At 43.5% G+C, this 26,195-nt stretch overlaps 1 protein-coding gene across 2 annotated transcripts in view; it reads right to left on the bottom strand.

Moving 5' to 3' along the window:
• Positions 1-26,195, bottom strand: part of CTNND2 (catenin delta 2) — a 731,828-nt gene that overhangs the window by 486,597 nt on the left and 219,036 nt on the right. For both annotated transcript variants that reach the window (XM_066579126.1, XM_066579127.1), the window contains exons 6-7: positions 23,955-24,127; positions 20,449-21,010 (exon numbers count right to left, since the gene is read on the bottom strand). In XM_066579126.1, coding sequence (XP_066435223.1) covers positions 20,449-21,010; positions 23,955-24,127 — 735 coding nt within the window. The remainder of the gene's footprint in view (positions 1-20,448; positions 21,011-23,954; positions 24,128-26,195) is intronic.

Raw genomic sequence — 26,195 nt, 5'->3', positions numbered from 1 at the left:
TATGACATAATCAATGCTCGTGCCAAATTTCACGTTTCTATGACACCGGAAAGTGAAAAAATTACATTCCGTACGTAAAATTTGGATGCTAATTCTTTTGTGCATAGAATTGAATAATGGAGTTGGGACCCATTAGCTTTTACTATTTATGACATAATCAATGCTTGTGCCAAATTTCACACGTTTCTATGACACCGGAAAGTGAGAAAATTACATTCCACACGTAAAATTTGGATGCTAATTCTTTTGCGCATAGAATTGAATAATGGAGTTGGGACCCATTAGCTTTTCCTATTTATGACATAATCAATGCTCGTGCTAAATTTCCCGTTTCTATGACAGCGCAAAGTGAGAAAATTACATTCCACACGTAAAATTTCGACGCCAATTCTTTTGCGCTAGAATTGAATAATCGAGTTGGGACTTATAAACTTTTCCTATTTATGACATAATCAATGCTCGTGCCAAATTTCACGTTTCTATGACACCGGAAAGTGAAAAAATTAGATTCCGTACGTAAAATTTGGACGCTAATTCTTTTGCACATAGAATTGAATAATCGAGTTGGGACCCATTAGCTTTTCCTATTTATGATATAATCAATGCTCGTGCCAAATTTCACGTTTCTATGACACCGGAAAGTGAAAAAATTACATTCCGTACGTAAAATTTGGACGCTAATTCTTTTGCGCATAGAACTGAATAATGGAGTTGGGACCCATTAGCTTTTACTATTTATGACATAATCAATGCTTGTGCCAAATTTCACGTTTCTATGACAGCGGAAAGTGAGAAAATTACATTCCGCACGTAAAATTTGGACGCTAATTCTTTTGCACATAGAATTGAATAATGGAGTTGGGACCCATTAGCTTTTCCTATTTATGACATAATCAATGCTCGTGCTAAATTTCCCGTTTCTATGACACCGGAAAGTGAGAAAATTACATTCCGCACATAAATTTCGACGCCAATTCTTTTGCGCTAGAATTGAATAATCGAGTTGGGACTTATAAACTTTTCCTATTTATGACATAATGCTCGTGCCAAATTTCACGTTTCTATGACACCGGAAAGTGAGAAAATTAGATTCCGTACGTAAAATTTGGACGCTAATTCTTTTGCGCATAGAATTGAAGCATCGAGTTGGGACCCATTAACTTTTCCTATTTATGACATAATCAATGCCCGTGCCAAGTTTTAAGTTTCTATGACATTGGGAAGTGAGAGATTTAGATTATGTACATTAAATTCGACGCCAATTTTTTTGCGCTAGAATTGAATAATCGAGTTGGGACCCAATTACTTTTCCTATTTTGGAGATAATCTATGCTCGTGCCAAAATTCATGTTTCTACGACATCGAGAAGTTGGAGAACTTTTGGCGAGTCAGTCAGTGAGTGAGTCAGCCAGTCAGTGAGGGCTTTCAGCTTTATATATATAGATAGAAGGGGGGATATCTAAAGAAGAGTATAATGCAGTCTGCAGAAACTGTAGGGCAAGTGTCAGAAAAGCTAAAGCTGATAATGAATTGAGGCTTGTAACAGAGGCCAAAAGCAAAATAAAAGGATTTGGGGGGGGGAGGGGGTGTATGTCAAAAGCAAATGAAAAGTCAAAGATGCTATAAGATGCTTACAAGATGAAAGTGGTGAATTGGTTAAGAATGATGTTGAGAAGACCAAACTTTTAAATTCCAATTTTGTTTCTTTTTTTTTCTCAGAAAGTAGAGAACTGATCAACTGATCATCCCTGTGCTATTGGGGGAATAAAGGAATGCAGACTATCTAAAAGCAGGGAGATGGTGAGGGAACGCTTAAGGCCCATTTAGATGGGACAAATGTCAGGCAAACGATGCCCGACACTGGTCCCCGTACATACTCGCTCTCATGCTGTTGTGCAGGGCTAGTAGCGCGGGCTCTCAGCGGGGCGGTTGGCAGAGATTTCTCACACTCCCCTGCCCCTCTCCAATGACTTAACATAGTGGCTGTTCAGTACTGAACAGCTGCTGTTTACACTCAACGATCATTATTCAGCTCATCGTCCATCGTTTATGTAGCCAAAAAGACAAACACAATTCTGGGATGTACTAAGAGAAGCATAGAGTCTAGCTCATGTGAGGTCATTATCCTCCTCTACTCTTCCTTAGTCAGACCTCAACTGGAATACTGTGTCCGGTTCTGGGCACCCCACTTTAAAAAAAGACATAGACAAACTGGAGCAAGTCCAGAGAAGAGTTACCAAGATGGTGAGCGGTCTGCAAATCATGTCCTATGAGGAACAGTTAAAGGATCTGAGAATGTTCAGCTTGCAGAAGAGAAGGCTGAGAGGAGACTTAATAGCGGTCTACAAATATCTGAAAGGCTGTCACAGTGCAGAGGGGTCAGCCCTATTCTCATCTGCACAAAGAAAGCCTAGAAGCAATGGGATGAAACTGAAAGGGAGGAGACACAGATTAGATATTAGAAAAAACCTTCTGACAGTGAGGGTGATCAATGAGTGGAACAGGTTACCATGGGAGGTGGTGAATTCTCCTTCAATGGAAATGTTCAAACAAAGGCTGGACAAATATTTGCCTGGGATGATTTAGTGAATCCTGCACTGAGCAGAAGGTTGGACCAGATGAGCTTGGAGGTCCCTTCCAACTCTACCATTCTATGATTTTTCTAGATAAAGAGCCAAGTAAATAGGTTTGTGTCTAAACCAGTCATATGTGCATATCAGAGGAGATATCCCCTCTTTCGATGTGCAAATTTGATTTAATTAGACACAAAGTTAAAGTCAAGATGATGGACTTCTGAGATCTTATCTTGGGTAGAAAGTAATGTTTATTTCTAGGAAGAGGTGTAATTAAGTTTGCATACAAACAGAGAGGAGGTCATTTATGACTTAAGCCTCATTTCACGCAATGATTACCGCAAAGAAAATTTGTTCAAACTATGTAACTGAACGATAAAGGCCCATTTACACGGGACAAATGTCGGGCAAACGGTGCCCAACACTCGTCCCCGCAATTACCCGCTCACATGCTTTTGCACAGGAGCGAATATCATTGCTTCACAGTGGGGCGGTTGCAGGAGAGTGTCGGACATCATTTGCCTGACATTCATCCCATCTAAATAGGCCTAAATCATTGCGTGTAAATGCTACCATTGTTTGTTCTTCATCCGAACAATGATTTTTAGTTCAGCATAAAAACCATCGTGCGGGCGGTTGACTGATAGCAGGGACCGCACGCTGTGATTCTCTGCGGGAGCACTGATAGCATTGTTTTCAGCTGCTGTCCTGAGGGAGAACAATGGAGCTGTATGCAGATAACAGACCACCCGCTGTTATCCACAAACAGGAAAGTAGGGCTCATTTGCACGCAAATGAAACTAATAAGCTACTAATAGGCGTTAGTGCCCATTAGTAGCTTATGCAAAATGATCGCTCACACTGTCATTCAAGCTGTTCAATCGTTTGAATAAATTTTGAGCGATCATCTTTGTGTGTAATTGCTTATTGGGACAATTGTGCAGCTATGTTAAATGTGTTTACAATGCATACAACATATGTTTGATCTCCACTTCAAACAGGAATGTGCTTTCATCTTTCTATTTAGAAGGCTTTGGAATGTAGACATATGGTCATTTCTATTGGCATAAAAAGGCTGAGTGTCTGTACTAACTTTTTTATGTATATAAAAAGGTTAGTACAGACACTCAGGCAAAATAAGGACCAGGGATAGTTTTGATTGTCTTTCTGGTTCCTGGTTGATTGCATCTTGGCTTTGTCTACTTTTCTGTATTCTTTGTGCTGCGAAGGTGAGTTGTATACTCCTTGAGGGCTCAGTCACACGGGCGTTTATTGCCGCGATTTGCGCATGCGCATGCGCCCGGCGATTTTTTAAAACCATTGCTTTGCAATGGTATCGGACACATGAGCGCTTTTTATGCGCTCGTCCGATAAATTAGAGAACAGAAATCGCAGATCGCACCTATCTGCGATCTGCGATTCCTGTTCTCTTCTCTATATGCGCTCAATGGGGCCGGCGGCAGCAGCGCCGACCCCAATGAGAACATATAGAAGACAAATCATTCTTCTCTGCCACAGCTGGAACAGCTGTGGCAGAGAAGAACGATGTTTGCCCATTGAATTCAATGGAGCGGCAATACAGCCCCTCCATTGAAAGCAATGGGCTGCCGGCGTGCGCGGGGTTAATTGTCGGGAAGGGGTTAAATATATAACCCCTTTCCTGCAATGCATCCTGAAAAGTGAAAAAATAAAAAAAAAGGATGTACTCACCTGCTCCCGGCAGCCTGAGATCCCCGCGGCGGTCCTGCAGTGGGTGTGAAGGGGGTGTGACTCAGGCTTGCCCCTGATTGGCTCAGCCTGAGCCAATCAGAGGCTGATCTCAGTCACACCCATTCATGAATTCATGAATGGGTGTGACTGAGACTTGCTTCTGATTGGCTCAGCGCTGAGCCAATCAGGGGCAAGCCTGAGTCACACCCCCTTCACACCCACTGCAGGCCGGCCGCTGGGATCTCCAGCTGCCAGGAGCAGGTAAGTACATACATTTTTTTTATTTTTTCACTTTTCAGGATGCATTGCAGGAAAGGGGTTATATATTTAACCCCTTCCCGACAATTCATCCCACACTCGCCCGCAGCGCTTGCATTCAATGGAGCCGCTGTATTGCCGTCTCCATTGAATGCAATGCGCTGGACAGCTCCGGCCCATTTCTAATGAAACGCGGCTAGGAGCAGATTTTTGGGCCGATTTTTCGGCGCCGGTCACGCGATTTGCGCATGCGCATCCGTCATGCGATGCGCAAATCGCGTGAAAAAACGCCCGTGTGACTAAGGCCTGAGGGTGAAGTCACACGAACGTATATCGGCTCGGTTTTCACGCCGAGCCGATATACGTTGTCCTCGTGTGCAGGGGGGGGGGAGAATGGAAGAGCCAGAAGCAGGAACTGAGCTCCCGGCCCCCTCTCCGCCCCTCTGCACTATTTGTAATGGGAAGAGTCGGGGCGGGGCTAAGTTCTGAGAATTAGCCCCGCCCCCGTCCCACCTTTCCCCATTGCAAATAGTGCAGAGGGGCGGAGAGGAGGCAGAGAGGGGGGCGGGAGCTCAGTTCCTGCACTTGGCTCTTCCATCCCCCCCCCCCCTGCACACGAGGACAACGTATATCGGCTCGGCGTGAAAACCGAGCCGATATACGACCTCTCCGTTATCATAGCCAGTTCTCCAAGAAAAAGCTATATCTTATTTTGAACGTTTTGTTTTGCATGATAGAATGATCTCTTTTTTTTTACTTTTACCCTATATAATGGAATGTACCGCTAATAAAGGGAAAGATGATTTCCAATCACATCCGGCGTGTGATTTGTAAGAGTCCTCAATGCTTGAACACTTAAGAAATAATTTGGATACCTAAAAACATACTAATTTTTTTTTAAATTAAAGTATTTTTTATTAAACTTTTTTCACCTTTTGCATATTTTAAAACATTTTTTAACATACCTTTGCTTTCCCCCCCTTCCCTCCCCCTCTCACCCCTACCACCCCCACCCCCCCTGAGATCTCTCTCTCAACGTCCAGTTCTTTTGATAAACTGTCTCTGAATGAACACAGTCTTTTGTCATAAACAATAATAACAGTTCCTTTTATTTGTTTGCTTCTTTAATCTTCATGTTACTTGTCTTCTTGCTGTTTTCTTTTATTGGTTCAGGGTTAGACTTTTTTTGTTGCATACAAGGGGCGGTCTTATACCTTTTGCCATTGTCTGGTCTCTCTCTCTCCAATCCCTCCTTTCTTATCCTAACCCATTGGTCCTTTCCACTTTATTTTATTGTGTAGCGAGTCTGTAAATTATTCTGCATTTCCCAATAAATTTTATATATATCGATTACATACGTTGTTATGTCTTATTAAATCCCCGGTTTACTGGTGCCTCCCCACACGGCTCACCATCCCACTCCCTATGTATTTGGTCCATCATTGCCACTCTGGGTGTGTATCCATCTCAGCCATATGTCCTGATATTTTTGACTGGTCTTACGCTTAGTGTATATACTCCTTTCCCACGGTAAAATTAGGTTGACCTTGTTTTTGAATTCTCCCAGCGTGGGTGGTTCTTCGTCTAACCAACGCTGAGCTATTGTTTTTCTGGCTATGTACAGTAGTCTGGCTACCGCCAGTTTTTCATGGTCATCCAAAGCTAGGTCTTGTATGTATCCCAGAATGCACACGTATGGTGTAAAGTCTATACGTATGCCAAATGCCGCATTTATTGCATTTCTTATTCCTGTCCAATATCTATGCAATTTCGGACATCGCCATAACATGTGGATTAGGTCCGCCGTGTGGGTTTTGCACCTTACACATATCGGAGAGGCTCTCATTCCTATGTTGTGTAAGAAGACCGGGGTGCGGTACACTCTGTGTATTAGGAATATTTGTGAGACTCTGTGTGACTTGCTCAGAGATAGCTTGGGTGTCATTTGTAGGATTTCCTCCCAGTGCGACTCCTCAATGGGCCCTATGTCTGCTTCCCACTTTGTTTTTGTTGGTAACGGGTTTCGTGCGTTAACCGTGTCCTGTATATGGGAATATAGTACAGATATTTTCCCCGCTGTGGTGGTGGCTTTTCTTATTATGTTCGCTACTATATTTGTTGTTATTGCTATTTCCGCCAAGTTTTTTTCCGCTTGTATAGCGTGTCTAAGTTGCAGATATTTGTAAAAGTCACTATTGGGGATGTCGTAGTTCTGTCTTAACTGCTCGAGGGTTTTAAGTTCTCCCCCCTCCAGTATCTGGACCATTCTCCTAACTCCCTTGTCTTTCCACCCTTGGAAACCTTTTAGCTTGTTGATTTCTGATAGGTGTGGGTTATTCCATATGGGGGTATGCTGTGTGCAGCTTTTTATATCAAGCATGTTTCTGGTCTTCCACCATATTTTATGTGTCAGTAGTAGCGTGGGCGCACTTTGATCGTTTTTTTTAAACGCTCCACGTTCCAGGGTTTCGAACAAATGTGACCCGTTAAAAAGATTTTTAAGGATTCTGAAACTGGCGTCTTGTGTTTCTTCTGTCTCCCATCCCCTGAGATGCTGCAGCTGGGAGGCCATGAAGTACGAGAACGGGTTGGGCAAGGCTAGTCCTCCCTTTTCTTTTGAATTGTATAGTAGTTCTAATTTTATCCTGGGTGCCTGCCCTCCCCATATGAGCTCTCTAAACAGTCCCTTGGCCTTGTGGAAGAATTTTTGTGTTATCCAGTGTGGGGAGTTGTGTATTAGATATAGCAATTGGGGCATCCATATCATTTTTATTAGATTCACTCTTCCTATAATTGTCATGGGTAATTTCCGCCATATGTGAAGTTTTTGTTTCCATTTTTCCATAAGTGGTTCTAGGTTTATTTTCCCGTATTCACTAACCTTTTTCGTAATTTTAACTCCCAGGTATTTAATTATTGGGGTGCATTTCAGGGTTATTTCTCTATTGGCGATTTGCGTACCTGGGGTGTCTATTGGCAGTATTTCGGATTTGGTCCAATTGATGGTGAGACCTGAGAAGGCTCCGAATTCTTTTATTACTTGCATCGTGGTTTCCAAAGATTTTTTCCCGTCCCCTAAAAATAATAACATGTCGTCCGCATACAATGCGATTTTCTTCTCCATATTTCCTCTTCGGAATCCCACTATCTCCTGATGTGATCGAATTTTGCATGCTAGGGGCTCTATTGCTAGTGCAAACAGGAGTGGCGATAATGGGCACCCCTGCCTTGTTCCTCTATGTAGTGGGAATGCCTCTGAGGACCCCCCGTTGATGGACACATCCGCTTCCGCTCTAGCATATAGGAGTTTTACCCGTCTCACAAATATTGGGCCACATCCCATTTTTTCTAGTACCTTCCACAGGTATTGCCACTCAACGCTATCGAACGCCTTGGCCGCGTCTAATGAGCATATGATTCTATCTCCGGTGTTATCTGCAGGTATTTGTAGGTTTAGGAATACCCTACGGATATTTGTTGCCGTTGACCTTGCTGGTATGAATCCACTCTGGTCTGAGTGCACCAGGGCAGATGCCACTTCTGATAGCCGCTTGGCTAGAACTTTTGCTATAATTTTGACGTCCGCGTTTAACCCCTTGAGTGGCACGCCCGGAAATTTTCCGGGACGAGCTCCACTGCTCATAGCAACATAGCCCGGAAATCTTCCGGGCTATGTATCACTATGGGAGCTGCAGAGCACAATGCCACAAGCTGTGGCAGTGTGCTCTGCCTGCACTGTCTCACAGAGACCAAAGCAAGGGCTTTGAAAAACCAGCAGAAGATATTGCCGGCATGTCGGCAACCTCCTGCTTTGTTTACAGGTTGCTATAGAGACCATCGGCTTATCAGAAGCAAGCCGATGGTCTCTGTGGCAGGGAGAGCCTGGTGCTTGGCTGTCAGAGGACAGCTAGGTACTAGCTCTTACAGCAGAGATCAGAGAAAACCTCCGATCTCTGCTGTGTTAACCCTTTACATGCTGCAGTCTATGTGACTGCAGCATGTAAAGGGCTGTCACTGCAGCATGTAAAGGGCTGTCACCATCGGACCCCCGGAATGTGATCAGGGGGTCCTGATGGGTCCCTGTGGAAGTCCCCCAAAGGGACAAAAAATTAAAATTAAAAAAAAAATTAACAAAAAAAAAGTTAAAAAATTATAAAAAAAATAATAAAAACACTTGTCTCTCTTTACTTTGTAAAAAATCAAAAATACAATCGCACATGTGGTATCCATGCATCGTAATGACCCAGAGAGGAAGTTAATACATTATTTAACCCCTTAATGACATGGCCCCTTTTTTTTTTTTTCCCCTCTGTTTAAAAAATCACAGCTTGTCTCGCAAAAAACAAGCCCTTATATGGCCATGTCAATGGAAAAATGAAAAAGTTATGGCTCTTGAGACGCAACTGCAAAATTAGTTGAAATTCAATGATTAGACCATTTTAAAAAACCTGCCCTGGTGGGCACGACAGGGTGGTAGGAAACCCGCCACTCAAGGGGTTAACAGCGATATTGGCCTATACGACAGGGGGTCCTTTTCTGGTTTTAACAGAATTATTATTTTTGCTTTTCGCATTGTTTGTGGTAATTCCCCTTCCTTTTCCGCCACCGCCCATGTCTCTAGGAGTTGTGGTAGTAAGTGTCTGCATGTTGTTTATAAAATTCTATTGGGAATCCGTCCTCCCCTGGGGCCTTGTTATTTTGCATATCTTTTACCGCCTCTTGCATCTCCTCCAGGTCTATTGGTGCATCTAGGAATTCTCTCCGTTCCTCCGTCAATTTATATGTTCTTATATCCGCTAAGTATTCCTCGATTTGTTCTAGTGTTTTTTCCAATTTCGAGGAATACAGAGAGGAATAAAATTCCCGTGCGATCTCTCTTATGGATGTTGCATCCCTGACAATCTGGCCTTGTGTGTCTTTTAGTTCGATGATGTACGTGGGGCTAGTTTGCGCTCGGGCTATAACTGCCAGCATATGCCCCGTTCTTTCTCCCTCCTCATAATATGTCTGTTTCCGGAACCCATTTTTAGTGGCTGCCGTATCTAGTACGTATTTATTAAGGGCCTCTTGGGCTTGTTTCCATAGGTTGAGTGTTGTTATAGTTTTCTCTTTTATGTAGTTTTCTTCCGATTCTTTTAGTTTGTCTCGTATTTTTTGTCCTCTTTCTCTATGTCCCTTTTTCACCTGTGTGATTTGTTGTATGTATACCCCCCTCATATATGCCTTCATGGCCTCCCAGCAGACCGTCATACTTGTGGTATCCTTATTTAGAGCGAAATATTCCTCTAATGTTGTTTTCACTATTTCCTTGTTTAATATATTTAGCCAGTGCGAGTTCAGATTCCATCTCTTTTGGGAATGACTATCAGTGTTACGGTGCTGTATGTCCAGACGTAGTATGGAATGGTCAGATACAACTCTTGGTAGGTATTCTATCAAGGTTATATCTCTATATATCTGAATATTCCCCACTGCTAGGTCTATTCTAGATAAGCACTGGTGTGTGGATGAGTAGCAGGAATATTGTTTATGTGGGGGGTGCCGTGTTCTCCATATATCTATCAATGATATTTCATTTATTAGTTTACCTAGTGGTGTCAGGTTTCTTTCTTCGTTTGCGTTTCCTGCCCTTAGTCTGTCCTGTGTAGGGTTAATGACCGAATTAAAGTCGCCTATGATAAGGACTGGGATGTCCAGTTTATCTGCTATGAATCCTATTACTTGCCGCATTATCGTGTTATTATATGGTGGCGGGATATATACTGAGGCTATAATGCATGTGTAGTTGTAGATTCTGCAGTGTAGGCATATAAAGCGGCCTTCTGGATCAATTTTTCGTGAGAGGCATTTAAACGGTATATTCCTGTGTACCACTATGCTGACCCCCCTGGAATACCTTGTGTGTGTGGAGTGGAAGCTCTGTCCCATCCCCCCTATTTTGAGCGTGTCCGTATTTTCTTTTGATAAATGTGTCTCCTGCATACATATGATTGCCGGGCCTTGTTCTTTGATGACTTGCAGTATTGCTGATCTTTTTGTCTGGTCACTCATACCTCTCACATTCCACGAGACAACTCTGACCTTACTGCTCATTTTCCTTGTTTTTTGTTTTCCGCAGGGTTGCTATTTTCTGGGCGTTACCACCCTTTTTTGTGAGTGAGTCGCACTGGGAGGGTCCCCATCTCTGTATTTGCATCCCACACGTCGCTCCGTATATGTGTATGTGTACTACTGTTCGTTCTCAGCAATGGGCCTCTCCAGCAACATTTTGGTTTGGCCCCCCACATCCACCAATACATACATTTATCCACCTTTACTGTGCACATTTTCGTTATTTGCAATACACTTTTCATTTGTACAATTACATTAACATTTCTTCCCCCTGTCCCACCCTGAACCATTTTTCTATCATATACCCTTATCCCTTCTAACTGTATCTTGTCTAATATTCCCCAAATATACGAGAGAGAGACCAAACAACAAACACCCCCAACATATAACTCACTGATCCGTTGTCTCATTGGATCGGGGTACCAGTCCTCCATTCTCCTACGCGATGCATCCTGTCATCCCAGGAGCTCCTTTCAGAAATTTTCGGTTCCCTTTGCATGGACGTTTCTTTGGGTGCAGCCTCTTCATGGTGACTTGCGCGGCGATCTTCCCCTCCGGATCTGTTCTTCATTTTGATCTATCCAGGCACTTGCATCTTTTGGGTTTTCAAAAAATTGTGTCGTACCCAGCGCCGCCACTTTCAGTTTAGCCAGGTACAGCATCCCATAGGGCACTTGTAGGTTTCGCAGTCGTCTTTTTATTTCTACAAATGTTGTGCGCTTCTTTTGTATTTCCATAGAGAAATCTGAGTAAAAGGAGACTTTCGCGCCATTATATTGAATTTCACCCTTTTCGCGGGCCTTTTGGAGTATGGTGTCTCGGTCTTTGTAGTGCAATACTTTAATGAGTATCGGTCTGGCGGGAGCCCCCGGGGGGAGGGTTCGTGTCGGTACGCGGTGGGCTCTTTCGACTGCAAACATCGCAGTTAGAGTGTTTCTTCTGAACAGTTCGGGTAGCCATGTTTCAAAAAATTTTGCTGTGTTTCTTCCCTCCATCTTTTCTGGGAGGCCCACAATCCGCACATTGTTCCTTCTTGACCTATTTTCTAGGTCGTCTACTTTGTTCTGTAGATATTGTATGTCATTCAGGTTTTTTTCCACGTCTCATTGCATCGGCTGTATTGCGTCTTCTACGTCGCTTATACGTTGTTCAGTTTCTGTCAGACGCTCTGATATTTTTCTCATATCTTGCCGTAGCAGGTTTACATTACTTTGCATCGCCCCCATCTGCATGTTAAGGTTGTTCAGTGACGCATTGCCTTTAGTAATTTCGCTGAAGATTTCTTTCAGCGTAGGTTCTCTGGCACATCTTTCGTCCCCCAGTCTTTGATCTTTTTTGGCGGCACTCTTCTGTACTTTGGGAGGTGTCCCGTGTAGAGCTTTCTGTTGTGTTTGCGTGGTTTGCGCTGTGCGTGCAGTTGTCTGGGCTGCTTGCACTATTTATGCTGCCTCTTGCGTAATGATCGTCTGTATTGGCACTATTTGCACCATTATTTTTGTGATTGGGGCTGTCTACATGACTTATGGCTTCTTGTCTGTTTCCAACAGAGTCTTGTCCAGCATGTAAACTGCTTTGTTTGTCTTTGCCCTCGCTGCATTTAACAGAGTCTGCTAATGTGCTTGCTTTGTCTGTCTTTTCCTTATTTCTCTCTCTTTCTGCATGTACTGTGCCTGTGGCTTCTTCCTCCCCTCCTGCTCCCGCCATTTGTGTGCTTCTCTGTGGGCTCTCCTGCTCCGTGTCTCCCCTCCGTTGTTTAGGGCTTATGGAGTCTTCTTTTCTGCCCCTCTCCTCCCTGGCATACCTTGCCAGTTTGCGTGCTATGTCTGCACTGTTTATGCTGGGCCGCGGTATGAGCGTTCTCGGCTCCCTCCCGCCGGCGCCATCTTGCTTCTGCCGGCCACCGGCTTCTTCTGCCTTTCCTCGCTCCTTGCCTCGCACCATTATCGCTGCTGGTGTCCGTTTCGCCTCCGGAGCTTGCTGCTATGCTTCCGCTGCTTTTTAGCTGCTTTTCGCTGTCTCTGGGTCCCGTTTTCAGGATGGGATTGTCGGATCTTGTGGGAGCTACTCTGAGATGCGACTGTCTACATCTCTGGCCAGGCTCGGCCCAAAAACATACTAATTAGCGATGATACGCAAACACTAGGAACTGGCATAGGGCTACCACAGAGATATAGGGGAAGTTAAAGTAGATAGTGACCTAGGACTAAGTAATGAAGACTGAGGTGGAGGAGTGGCAGAGGTTAGTACTGTCAGACCAGTAAACCAAGAACATTTAAACTGCATGGTAACTAATACTAGATGTTTTATTAATGAAGCTGATGAACTGAAAGTAATAATGTCAGGAAAACTATAGCATAGTGGGAATAACTGATACATGTTTGGATGAAAGCGGTGACTGGGCAGTGAACTTACAGGGTTACAGTCTATTCAGAAGAGATTATGTAGTATACAGAAGTTGATGTGTACAGGGGTTCTGGAAGTTTCTGGGTGGTCTATGTAGTCTTGTGTTTCTGTGTTTTTCCTCTCTTCTGTGTGTATGAATATGATATGTATTGCGTCTTTGCAGCGCTGAATGGGTTACTGTCTGGGAAAGTATCTATTTGTATGTCATATGACCCTGTTATATATATGCGGATGCAAGGCGCGTGAAAGTGGTTTTTGTTGAGTTTAGTTTGTGGAGAGAGGAGTCAGTGCATAGTGAGCTAGGACTGAACTAGGCCAGTACTCAGACACCTTCAGTCCTAGAGTACTAGAAGAGATGGAAGAGGCTGAGCGGATATCCCTTTAGGCCGCAAACCCTTACTTCTTCTTCCCCTTTTTCTGTGGAGCACAAGTGGAGTTTGCACACCATGTGGTGTGAGGAGAAAAGGTTGCAAAGAGTGAGAGTGGATCGGTAGAGTGTGGGTGGAGTGTCTCAAGAGTTGCTGTCTGGGACCAGGGAGCCACGGATTACTAGCCCTGTGTAAGTCACCATTTCTCCTGTGTTTCCTCCATGTCGCTTCACATTTTCTGAACTCATACTATTTTTGCCGGTGGATGTAAAGAGGATTGTTGTAAATTGCTATCTCAAGTTTCTCAGTAAACAGCTTTACCAACCGTTCTTGGTTTGGCCTTTTGAATTCTACCCCGTGTGCGAACTCTTATTTATTCTCTGGGGGGAGATCACTGCGGAGGAAGGAATGGTGGCATTGCGAGTGACAAGAAGGACTCGGAGAAAGAGCCAACATCTGCTGCTATAATCCTCCATCCCGACAGGAAGAAACCCTGTCATATCATGGATCGTCATCCATAGGAATAATGTGAAGGCCAGAGCTGCAATATCCCAGTGTTGCATCCCCACTTGAGGGTTGCACCCATGGGTTGAACTGCACCGTTCACTTAGTGGACCTCCTCTTGTCTGCGCCCCTACTCAGGACTCTGACTGCACCACCGTTTCCAACTGGACTATTAGGCCTTAGTCACACGGGCGTTTTTTCACACGATTTGCGGATCGCATGACGGATGCGCATCCGCAAATCGCGTGACCGGTGCGCGCAAATCGCCCGCAAATCTGCTCCTAGCCGCGTTTCATTAGAAACGGGCCGGAGCTGTCCAGCGCATTGCATTCAATGGAGACGGCAATAGAGCCGGCTCCATTTAAAGCAATGCGCTGCGGGCGAGCCCGGGATGAATTGTCGGGAAGGGCTTAAATATATAAGCCCTTTCCTGCAATTCATCCTAAAATGTGTAAAAATAAAAAATATATATATATACTCACCTTCTCCCGACAGCCGGAGCTCCGCGCGGCCCTCCTGCAGTGGGTGTGAAGGGGGTGTGAGTCAGACCTGCCCCCTGATTGGCTCAGCGCTGAGCCAATCAGAGGCATGTCTCACTCACACCCATTCATGAATTCATGAATGGATGTGAGTCAGACCTGCCCCTGATTGGCTCAGCGCTGAGAGGCAGCAGTCACTCACCCATTCATGAATTCATGAATGGGTGTGTGAGTGAAACCTGCCTCTGATTGGTCAGGGCTGTGACCAATCAGAGGCAGATCTTTCAGCAGGCGGGGATTTTAAAGCCCCGCCGGCTGAATAGTGCCGAGAAGTAGTTCAGGAGAACTGACAGCGGCCACGGCTGGACTCCGGCTGCAGCGGAAAGGTGAGTATACAATTTTTTTTTATTTTAACACATTTTAGGATGAATTGCAGGGAAGGGCTTATATATTTAAGCCCTTCCCGACAATTCACCCCGTGCACGCCGGCAGCCCATTGCTTTCAATGGAGCGGCTGTATTGCCGGCTCCATTGAATTCAATGGGCAAACATCGTTCTTCTCTGTCACAGCTGTTACAGCTGTGGCAGAGAAGAATGATTTGTCTTCTATATGTTCTCAATGGGGTCGGCGCTGCTGCCGCCGGCCCCATTGAGCGCATATAGAGAAGAGAACAGGAATCGCAGATCGCAGATAGGTGCGATCTGCGATTTCTGTTCTATAATTTATCGGACGAGCGCATAAAAAGCGCTCATGTGTCCGATACCATTGCAAAGCAATGGTTTTATAAAATCGCCGGACGCATGCGCATGCGCAAATCGCGGCTAAAAACGCCCGTCTGACTAAGGCCTTATACGGCAACAGCAGGATCTGTGCTGTTTGGAGCCGGCAGCAGACTTTAGGCCAGTGAAAATGAGGAGGTAAGACTCTTTTTTCGCAAGAGTCCTTCCCTATGCTCTTCAATGGGAATAGTGTCATGGACTTCTAACCCTACACCCACTGGGTTCAGCGCCAGTTCTGAATCAGAAGAACCCACTGCTACTCACCGTCTGACTTCATGGTATTAAGAGACTCCTGTACAGAGAGAGCCTTTTGCTGTTAAAACGTTATTTTGCTAAATTTATTTGAAATAGACTCCCGTGGTTGTAAGACTTTCTTTTGCATATTTCTGGACTTTGTTTCTCATCATCATCGTTAAAGGCTTTAAAGTTATTTTATATGTATAATTTTCTATTGTTCATGCAAAGTTTATATGCAACGTTAATAATGTTTAAAGTAATGTGTAGGAGGAAAAGAAAAGTATGCAGTAAAATTTTGATTGCACTTAGGAATGTGTTTAACCTGCTTAAAGTACATTTGGTGTATGTGAGACATCCAGTCTAAACACTACCCTACTAATTACCAGGCGCTCCAGTGCCAGTCTGTGATTTTATCTGTCCCAGGAAAAAACATCCTTGTTAACATTGTTCTCTTCAGTCAAGCTCGACTGGGGGTATATACCTCAGGTTACCACCCCGCATGAGATCTTTAGGAAGTGATGGTCATTCCACTTACCCTTCATTTTTTTAGCCTGACAATCACCCTTTCTATGTTATATGTCGTCGCAGTGATGTATCTCTCACTTTTATCTTTGGGGAGAAGCATTATGTAAGTGCCCCATAGCTTATGTTAGTGCAACCTGGATTATGTCCAGCCTAACAACTTTTCTCAAAACGGTATGGTCATACCAATATTCCATACATCCTGTCATAGAATTACACTACATATAGAAAGTGACGTCTCAAGTAGTCAGAAGTACACTTAGATGGGTTAAGCTTTGTATAGCAAACAAAAGGGGGAGATTGTTTAGGGTTCCATCTTGCACACTCCGTGATTGCATAGTGATCTTCAAAGTGTTAACAAGTAGCACACTGAGAAATTCCCATCCCTGAATATACACTCTGTTTAAAAGAGTCGCTAGGCTTTTTCTTAAGTAGGGGGAACTGTAGTATACAGAAGTTGATGTGCACATAGGTTCTGGAAGTTTCAGGATGGTCTATGCAGTCTTCCGTTTCTGTGTTTTTCCTCTGTCTTTTATGTGTATGAATATGATGTGTATTGCAACTTTGCAGCACTGAATGGGTTACTGTCTGGGTTATGTCTGGGAAAGTATCTAGTTATATGTCATGTGACCTCGTTATATATATGTGGATGCAAGGCACATGAGGATGATTGTTGTTGAATTTAGTTTGTGGAGAGAGGAGTCAGTGCATAGTAGGCTAGGATTGGACTAGGTCAGTACTCAGACACCTTCAGTCTGAGTACTAGAAGAGATGAAAAAGGCTGAATGGATACCTCTTTAGGCCGCAAACCCTTTCTTCTCCTTCACCTTTTCCTGTGGAGTACAAGTGGAGTTGGCGCACCATGCGGTGTGAGGTGAAAAGGTTGCAAAGATCCGTGAGAGTGGACCGGTAGTGTTGGTGGAGTTTCTCAAGAGTTGTTGTCTGGGATAAGGGAACCACGGTTAACTAGGCCTGTGTAAGTCACCCCGTTTCTCCCACGTTTCCTCCCTGTCGCTTTACGTGTTCTGAACTCTCACTAATGTTGCCCGTGGATTAAAGAGAACTGTTATCTCACATTTCTCAGTAAACAGCTTTACTGACCATTCCTGGTTTAGCCTTTTGAATTCTCCCCCGTCTGTGGACTCTTATTTATTCTGCACAGAGATCACCATGGAGGAAGGAATTGTGGCATCACGAGTGACAAGAAGGACTCAGGTAATCCACTTGTGGGTTTCCTTATTTAATATAGTCTGCCCGCGCCCCTTGGGCATGTCCGTGGTTACCCTCTGGGTGGGAGACGGTAGAGCCACAATGACAAGTGAACTACTCTACCCCCGCTGTCTCCTAGGCTAGGGCCCACTCCTAGGACACTGCAATTGTAAAACAATTTCCTCCACTTCATCTGATCACTCTTGGTACCAATGTTACTACATATTGGCTAAACTTGGCAGCAAAATAGTATGACGGCAGACCCTAGTAAACAAGAATGTGGAGGGACTTTTTAACAGAAAGATTATTTTAGGAAATTTGTAGTGATTTGCACATTTACTAATTATCACATTGGCAATCATAGTAACACAAGTTGTCTCTATATGCAGTGACCGTTACATTTTATTTAAAGGGGTTTTCCACTAAAATAATATTGATGACCTATTCTCAAGATTTTCTTTGTCAGAAAAGTATGTCCTACAAATGACATTTGTAAAACAAGAAGGAAAAGTTCACAGCCTCTTATTCCTGCAAAAAAGACCCCACCTAGATACATTACAGTTTTCAAATTAGGGTCATTTCTAGGGGTTCTTTCTTGTTCAGACAGTTTACCTCTTCAAGCACCAAATGGAGTTGGTAAACTAGCCATCCAAAAATCAAAACCCTGAAAGCACTAGGGCTTAAGGGCGCCCTACTATGTGTCCAGGCAGAATATTAGTACCATTCTGTGGAAACTTCCTGAAGACAGGAGAAACAGCGTCATAAATTTGGGGGTGCGTTTCTTATTTTTCATGCTCTGTGTCCAAAAAGATATGTGCTATGATTAAAGCATTTGTGAAAAAATATGCATTTTATGTTTCACTGTTTCTTTACATTCATTCCTTTTGACAAAATACTGACCACCCTGCTGGGCAATCTTTTGAAGGATCTAAGTTCTGAAATGGGGTAATTTCTGTGGGATGTCACCTTTTTTTCTCTGCCAGTGTAGCTTGATAGTCAAAAGAAAATGACCACATATTTACAAAATTTCATACATTTAACCCCTTGAGTGGCACGCCCGGAAATTTTCCGGGACGAGCTCCACTGCTCATAGTGACATAGCCCGGAAGATTTCCGGGCTATGTATCACTATGGGAGCTGCAGAGCACAATGCCACAAGCTGTGACAGTGAGCTCTGCCTGCACAGTCCCACAGAGAACAAAGCAAGGGCTTTGAAAAACCAGCAGAAGATATGGCGATATGCTGGCAATCTCCTGCTTTGTTTACAGGTCGCCATAGAGACCATCGGCTTGTCAGAAGCAAGCCGATGGTCTCTGTGGCAGGGAAAGCTTGGTGATTGGCTGTGAGAGGACAGCTAGGTACTAGCTCTTACAGCAGAGATCAGAGAAAACCTCCGATCTCTGCTGTGTTAACCCTTTACAAGCGGCAGTCTATGTGACTGCAGCATGTAAAGGGCTGTCACTGCAGCATGTAAAGGGCTGTCACCATGGACCCCCGGAATGTGATCAGGGGTCCTGATGGGTCCCTGTGGAAGTCCCCTAAAGGGACAAAAAAAAAAAATGAAAAAAAAATAAAAATAAATAATAAAAGCACTTGTCTCCCTTTACTTTGTAAAAAAAAATCAAAAATACAATCACACATGTGGTATCCATGCGTCGTAATGACCCAGAGAAGGAAGTTAATACATTATTTAACCCCTTAATGACATGGCCCCTTTTTTTCTTTTTTCCCCATTTCTTTTTTTCCTCCCCCCTGTTAAAAAAATCACAACTTGTCCTGCAAAAAACAAGCCCTTTTATGGCCATGTCAATGGAAAAATGAAAAAGTTATGGCTCTTGAGACGCAACTGCAAAATTAGTTGAAATTCAATGATTAGACCATTTTAAAAAACCTGCCCTGGTGGGCACGACAGCGTGGTAGGAAACCCGCCACTCAAGGGGTTAAATGCCAAGATCTGCTCAAATGTGAAAAAAGTGTAATAAATGATGTAAAAATATAGTAAACAAATGGGAAAATGTGTAATAACATGTATTCTGTATACTTTTGTACTGATTGTTTACCATTTTGGAGTTAAGAATAAGAATAACAGTTTCAGGGGGAATCCTTTGAAATATTTTCATCATTTTTTTGTGTTTTAGATCACATACAGTATCATCAAAGGAAAGTACAATATGTTAGGGAAAAAACTTCCAGTATGACTTGGCTGTGCAAAACAATTGCTGAAATACAGACATGCCCTTCATTAACTTATCTCTAATGGTGGAAAATGGTAAATATACATGTAAAAAAACAAGTTAAACAGATGCCATTGTCGCCCGTAGACAAGCATATTAAAAAACCTTTTTTTCTTTACTGCATTAGGCCTTAGTCACATGGGCACTCACCCATTCATGAATTCATGAATGGGTAAGTGAGAGCTGCCTCTGATTGGTGAGGCTGTGACCAATTAGAGGCAGCTCATTCAGCAGGCGGGGATTTTAAATCCCCGGCTGCTGAATACTACTCAGAGCAGTTCAGGAGAACTGCTGGCCGGCCGTAGCTGAACTCCGTCTGCCGGGACCAGGTGAGTATATATATTTTTTTTGTTTTTACACATTTCTAGATGAATTTCCGGGAAGGGCTTATATTTTTAAGCCCTTCCCGAAAATTCATCGTGCAATCACCAGCAGCCCATTGCTTTCAATGGAGCTGGCTGTATTGCCGGCTCCATTGAATTCAATGGGCAAACATCATTCTTCTCTGCCACAGCTGTTACAGCTGTGGCAGAGGAGAATGATTTGTCTACTATATGTTCTCAATGGGGTCGGCGCTGCTGCCGCCGGCCCCATTGAGCGCATATAGAGAAGAGAACAGGAATCGCAGATAGGTGCGATCTGCGATTTCTGTTCTATAATTTATCGAACGAGCGCATAAAAAGCGCTCATGTGTCCGATACCATTGCAAAGCAATGGTTTTATAAAATCGCCGGACGCATGCGCAAATCGCGCAAAAAAACGCCCGTCTGACTGAGCCATTACAGTGACAGACAAAGGCCATCCTTCACCCACAGACTCCCATGTTAAAAGAATATATGCAATTATCATATGCATTTTACTGGATGGTGCAAGATCATACTGAATTGGTATCATGACAAATTGTATAACTTAGCACAATTCAGAGAAGTTAAGGTGGACACATCCGTATTCACAGAGAAACTGAAACAAAGTACCAGATCCCTATAACATGCTGCTCCTAAATGCCTTAGTGTGTACACGAATGCAATTGTTATGTATATACAGAATAAAGATGGATTACCTGCTAAACTGCCAGGTCTCTGCAACGTGGCGGTGGCATAGAGTTCTTGTGAAGGCTTAGTGTACTGATCAGAATGAACTACTCGTTTTGTAGGGGACAGGGTGGCATATGAAGCAATTGCTGAACTCAGCTGATGTAAAGGCGAAGAAGATATATTGGACTGGATGGTTGATGGAGAGGTCACCCGTGCAGATGAAGGAGAAGGACCTGCTGATGATACAACTATGTTGATAGGTGAACTGGTACTGTAGGATTTGGCAAGGCGACTAGGAGATTGTTTTGGAGAAGAGATTCTTTGCGTGGTACAATAGCCAGTACTTTCGGATGCAGAACCCACCCGCTGGAGTTTAGTTGGAGATCCTATTTGCTGCATTGATAAGGGAGAGCTGACTCTCTGAGCTGGCAAAGTTGAACTTGAATAAAAAAGTGTTGAAGAATGTGGAGAATCGGGCAAATGAAAAGCACTCCCATGGCTTGGCACAAAAGATTCTCTTGAGTGAGAGGCAGCATGTGATTGGGACGGCTCAGTGTTAGATGAATGGGCTACTCTGCTACTTGCGCTCTGTAAAAAAAAATAGAATAGCAATATGATAATTAATAGGGTGGTTCTACATACAAACGGACACATATTTACTACATGACCTTCTTGAAACTGATTACTCCTCGTATACAAGCTTTGTATTGTACATTATGTCAGTACAATTCATCAGATACTAATACGTTCCTGAGGCCTCCCTCACACAGGTGTTTGCAGAAATGTGTGTACTGCGGTTTCAGCAGCGCTGGCATGCGTTATGCCAACGTTTTGGTTGCATTTTCAGCACAGATGAAAACGCAGCCAAAGAAGCTGAAAAAAAAGCCCTACTCACTTAGCAGGTGCCGTCCGGGTCTCGGCCGCTGATCTCTGGCGCTGCTCCTGGCTTCCCCTGCACTGACAGATTATCTACTGCTGGTAACGAGGTTTGAGACCCTCGCCTCCAGCAAGAGATTGCTGTGATTGGTTTTTAGCACTGGCTCGAAGCACCAATCACAGCCATTCATTGACTGGCTCAGAAAATCAGAGCTCGCCGGCCAGAGATCAGCAGCAGGGACCCTGCCGGCACTTGCTAGGTAGGTTTTGCTTTTTTTTCATCTAGTGTAGCTATGGCTGATTTTCAGGATAGGGCTTATATTTCAAGCCCCTGCCCCCCAATAATCCGTGTGTGGTTAACGCTGCCAAAAACGCAGCACCAAGTTGTGCCGCATTTTCAGCAGTGCTGAAACCACTGCCCATTAATTTCAATGGGCGACACACGGCTGAAATCGGCCACAGATAGGACATGCATTGTTGTCAAAGCGCAGCGTTGGAGACGATGTGTTTTGACGCTTGTGTGAACAGCCCCATTGACATGAATAGGAGTGTTGTACAGCGTTTAGCGCAGCGCTAAACATCTGTGTGAGGGAGCATTCCCACAGCATGGTGAAAACTGCCATGAGATAGCATTGTGATAGAAACCCTGTCATCAGAGAAGCAGACGGCACTCTGGGGTCTGTTTAATAAGAGCCCCCATTATATTTGAATTGAAGATTAATGTAGTCAACCACACTATTGTATACTCAATATTACATGGCAGTAAATGGTTTTGTTTGTTTCTGTGTCAAAATGCTGTTTTTGGCACCCGTAATAGAACCCCATGATTGAGTCGCACAACGTAGTGAAAGACACCGTGGAAACACTCCATTTTCTGGTCTTCCAACTATTATCATTCATTTTTTCAAAAGCCCTTACTCTCTTGCTTAATACAGCTGGAGGGAAGTTTGTAGGGTGATGCTTAATCTTTAGAGGCCAACCCTTCAGGACTACTGACCAGAACAGAGAAAGCACTGCTCCACTGCCAGAAGCACCACAACCCCTCTGTGCAAACACCCTGAAAGGGACCCTCACATCCTCACAGCTTCATAAATGAGGTTATGACAGAGAGCAGGGTGTAGTATGTTTTATAATCAGCCATTCCCGCAATGCAGTGGTGCCCCTTTCTGAGGATCGTACTGGCACTGCCAATCCAACTCTTTTCACAGTGCCATGTGTGTAATAGGAGATATACCCATGCATCGCGGGAGGTACAGGCTCTAAGGCAAAAGTACGACACCCAGAAAGTATTGTGCACAAGCCTTCATCTAAATAATGCAATACTCTCTTCAGGAATCCCATGGTTGACCTGGCAACCTAGCCCAAACTACCATATCTCCCGATGTTAGAACTGATGGAAGATCAGAATTAGAGAGATATTCTAAGTCCCCTAAGGATTTGGCCATCAGTATTGCAAGCTGCTGAATCAAGCCACAGATTTTTGTGTGGTGTTTAGAGGCGAAAATCACCTGAAGAATTTTGTGGTAAACTAAGCCCTCTGAAGATACACTTATAGGGCTCTTGAAAAATGAGCGCTGCTCTGTAGTTACTTGCTACGGACAACAAAGACAGTTTTCCTTTTAAACTATTAATCTGCCCCAGTGTATGTACATACATGACACCCTTGAGGTCACCCTGGGAGGTTGAACAAGGGGAATAGATGATAGACTGTGATACATTGGTCGTCTTTAACTTGCAGCTCCCATCCTACTGTACAAGGCACATAAAAAGTAAGCAAAAGTTTAGTTCCTGCTTTCTGAAATTTGCATCTAGATACACAGATCTACTGTAAGTTTTAGCCTTTATATTCCAATTGAGGCAACTGTTTAAAGAGTAACCACATTTCCAAACTCTGACACATCAAAAGTTTTGATCAGTGGAGGATTTGGGTGCCGAGACCCCTGCTGATCCCTGAACTAATGGGGCTGCAGTATTCACCCACATGTCATTGTTGCTTGCCAGCAACTCTTGGCTACTGTAGATGGATACATAGATGTCTATCCTCCACCACACCCCGCTCATGCTTCTTGAGTCCACGACGGTTTCTGTTCCTTCTGCTCCAGGAAGGACATGTCAACATGATACATGAATCACTCAAATGGTATCCTTAGTGGTGTTGACACATTACTGTTACAGGCATTGATTGCCTTCACCAAGAGGAAGACTTGCATACACAAGTGCTTGCATGCTTGGGGGGTCATTACAGAATATGTTCTAGATCGATCATGTCTTGAGCAAATTATGTTTTGCAAATTACAAGGTAAATACATGTCAATTTTTTTTATAGGGAACCATATAAAACTTAAAGTTATTTAGGAATGTTTGGGTTTCCCAGGGAATTACCTTGTATTAATAATATTAAGTACAGTATGCTATTGGAAGATCATTCACAATTTGTAATGTGGTTTGTATCTATGAATTCAATGTTCAATGTTCTTTTGGACAAATAGAAATTAAATGATTTAGCTATGAAAAAATAAAGTACAGAATAAATGGCTTTGGATCTTGACCTACACGATGAAAATACAAAATAATAACCTGATTGGGGGTATATTGCTTGGAAGCAAAGTATTGTTTCAAACACGAACATATAAAGAAAGTGTATTTGAACACTTACTTGACTGTAGCTCTGATTAGTAGATCTGGCTTGATTGCTGCGGCTCTGGAGCTGCAATGCTGATGTTTCACCAAAAGCAAGGGTCTGGTTGCTATGGTAGCTTGTTGAAAACTGGAAAGACCCTTCTGATTTAGAATTTAGCTGTAGAGCACTCTGGGATAGGAGGCTGGGCCCTTAGTTAAGAAAGAAATTTTAAACAATGATTGAAGTCTCAAAATACACTGCAAATCAGCTATCATATACGTCTGCTATGTACTTTTATTTGGATCAAATGTGATTACATAACTTGCAGTTTACAATGAAATGCTCTAGTATATCATATACACACATATACTCGTGTACACACACACACACACGCATACATATACACACATATATTTAAATACAGCTGAGTAAGAACCATCCCTATATATCCCTATGGGTCCCAAGCCCAGATAAATGGGAGTGGGGTGGGAGGGGTTAGGAAAAGACCTGGCAACCTACCCTGTAAACACTTTGCCTTGGAAACCCTATGAAAGAGCTCTCAAATGATTGGGATATGGTATCTGATGGCAGCCCACCCTCCCAGGCCAAAGGATTCCCTAAATGCTACTGGGGAAGAGCAAGCTCTGAGTACAAGTAATTGGGGTTTTACTCATGATACACCTGGGGAAAAGCCCTCTGGAAGCCCAGCTGCTGATGCACCTCATGATGAAAGAAAAGGACTGCATCGTACCAAAGCGCACATACTAGCAACATGGAATGTGCCCGTCATGAGTCTAGAGAAATTGGACATTGTGAAATGCGAAATGATAAAACTTGACATTGATATTCTTGGGATCATCGAATTACACTAGACAGATAATGGATATTTTCAGTCCGAAGACTTCACATTGCACTATGCAGAAAACAAGGAAATCAAGAGGAATGGAGTAGCCTGTAATATGAACAAGCGGACCTAAAAGATAGTAGAAAGCTATAGAACAATCAGTGACCATATCATAGCCATCCGGGTACGTGGTAAGCCAGTGAACATCTCAATCTTACAGGTCTATGCCCCAACGACGGATGCCGATGAGGAAACCTTTGCAGATTTTTATGCCGAAGTTCAGAAAACTCTAAATGATGTGCCAAAGAAGGACATCATTTAGGTTATGGGTGACTTCAATTCCAAAGTCAACAGCCAGCCAGAAGCAACAATCACAGGAAGATTAGCCTTGGTGAATAAAATTAATCCTGTGATCGCCTGGTACATTTCTACCTAGAAAATTGGCTCAGGATAGCAAATACATGGTTTATGCAACCCAAACTCCAACTATACACGCAAACAATGGCCTCTGTCGAAATCAGATTGATTACACCCGTGCAATCCTCATTCGCGAAGTTCAGTCGTTGCAATAAAAACCTTTCCCGGTGCAGACTGTGGCACTGATCATGAACTCCTTGCAGCTAATAACAAGATTAAATTCTGTAGTATTAACAAAGGCTCTCCACTGAGAAAATTCAACACCTCTTAAATCTACCTATAATACAGTATTGAGGTAGTAACAGATTCAAACTGCTTGACACATCAGAAAAGCATCCAGTGGAACTATGGCATGAAATACAGTCCACAGTTATTGAAACAGCCAGTAAGCATTTAACCTATAAGAAGCAGGAAAAACATTGCAATTGAATGTCCGAGGAAACACTCAGAATAGCAAAGGTAGCGGACAACAAAGATGAAGTTCGGCAACTAAATGCCGATTTTCAGCGAGCAGCAAAAAAGACAAGGAAATTGACTAGGATGAGCATTGCAAACAACTCGAAATGCCATTTTTAAGACCTATTCCCACACGTCAAGATGGCATTAAAACCTTTCATGGCACGCAAACAGCACAATCAAAGGCAAAAGCGGAAAGCAACTGAATGACCAACAGAGTATCGAGGACAGGTGTAGGGAATACTCGGAGGAACTATATGCCTGCAGCCACATACCTGACCATTGCATGAGGTGGAGCGGGTGGAATTGGGGCCCTCCATTATGGAGTCGGAAGTGGTTATGGTAATGAAACAACTAGCCAAAAATAAAGTGCCAGACATAAATAACATACCAGCAGAGCTATTGCTACCAGTACCAGTAACAACCATCACAGTGCTATGCCAGGCAGTATGGGTATCCATTCAATGGCCAGAGGATTGGTAAATAGCTTCATCACTCTACCAAAGAGAGGAGATTCCCAGAATTGCTTTCAGGAGAAGTCGAGGATACTTTTTTGCTGC

This window comes from Eleutherodactylus coqui, chromosome 9 (genome assembly GCF_035609145.1).
Source record: "Eleutherodactylus coqui strain aEleCoq1 chromosome 9, aEleCoq1.hap1, whole genome shotgun sequence".
Lineage (NCBI taxonomy): Eukaryota > Metazoa > Chordata > Amphibia > Anura > Eleutherodactylidae > Eleutherodactylus > Eleutherodactylus coqui.
The sequence above is the reverse complement of the archived record's forward strand: the minus strand, read 5'-3'. Positions and strand labels throughout refer to the sequence as shown.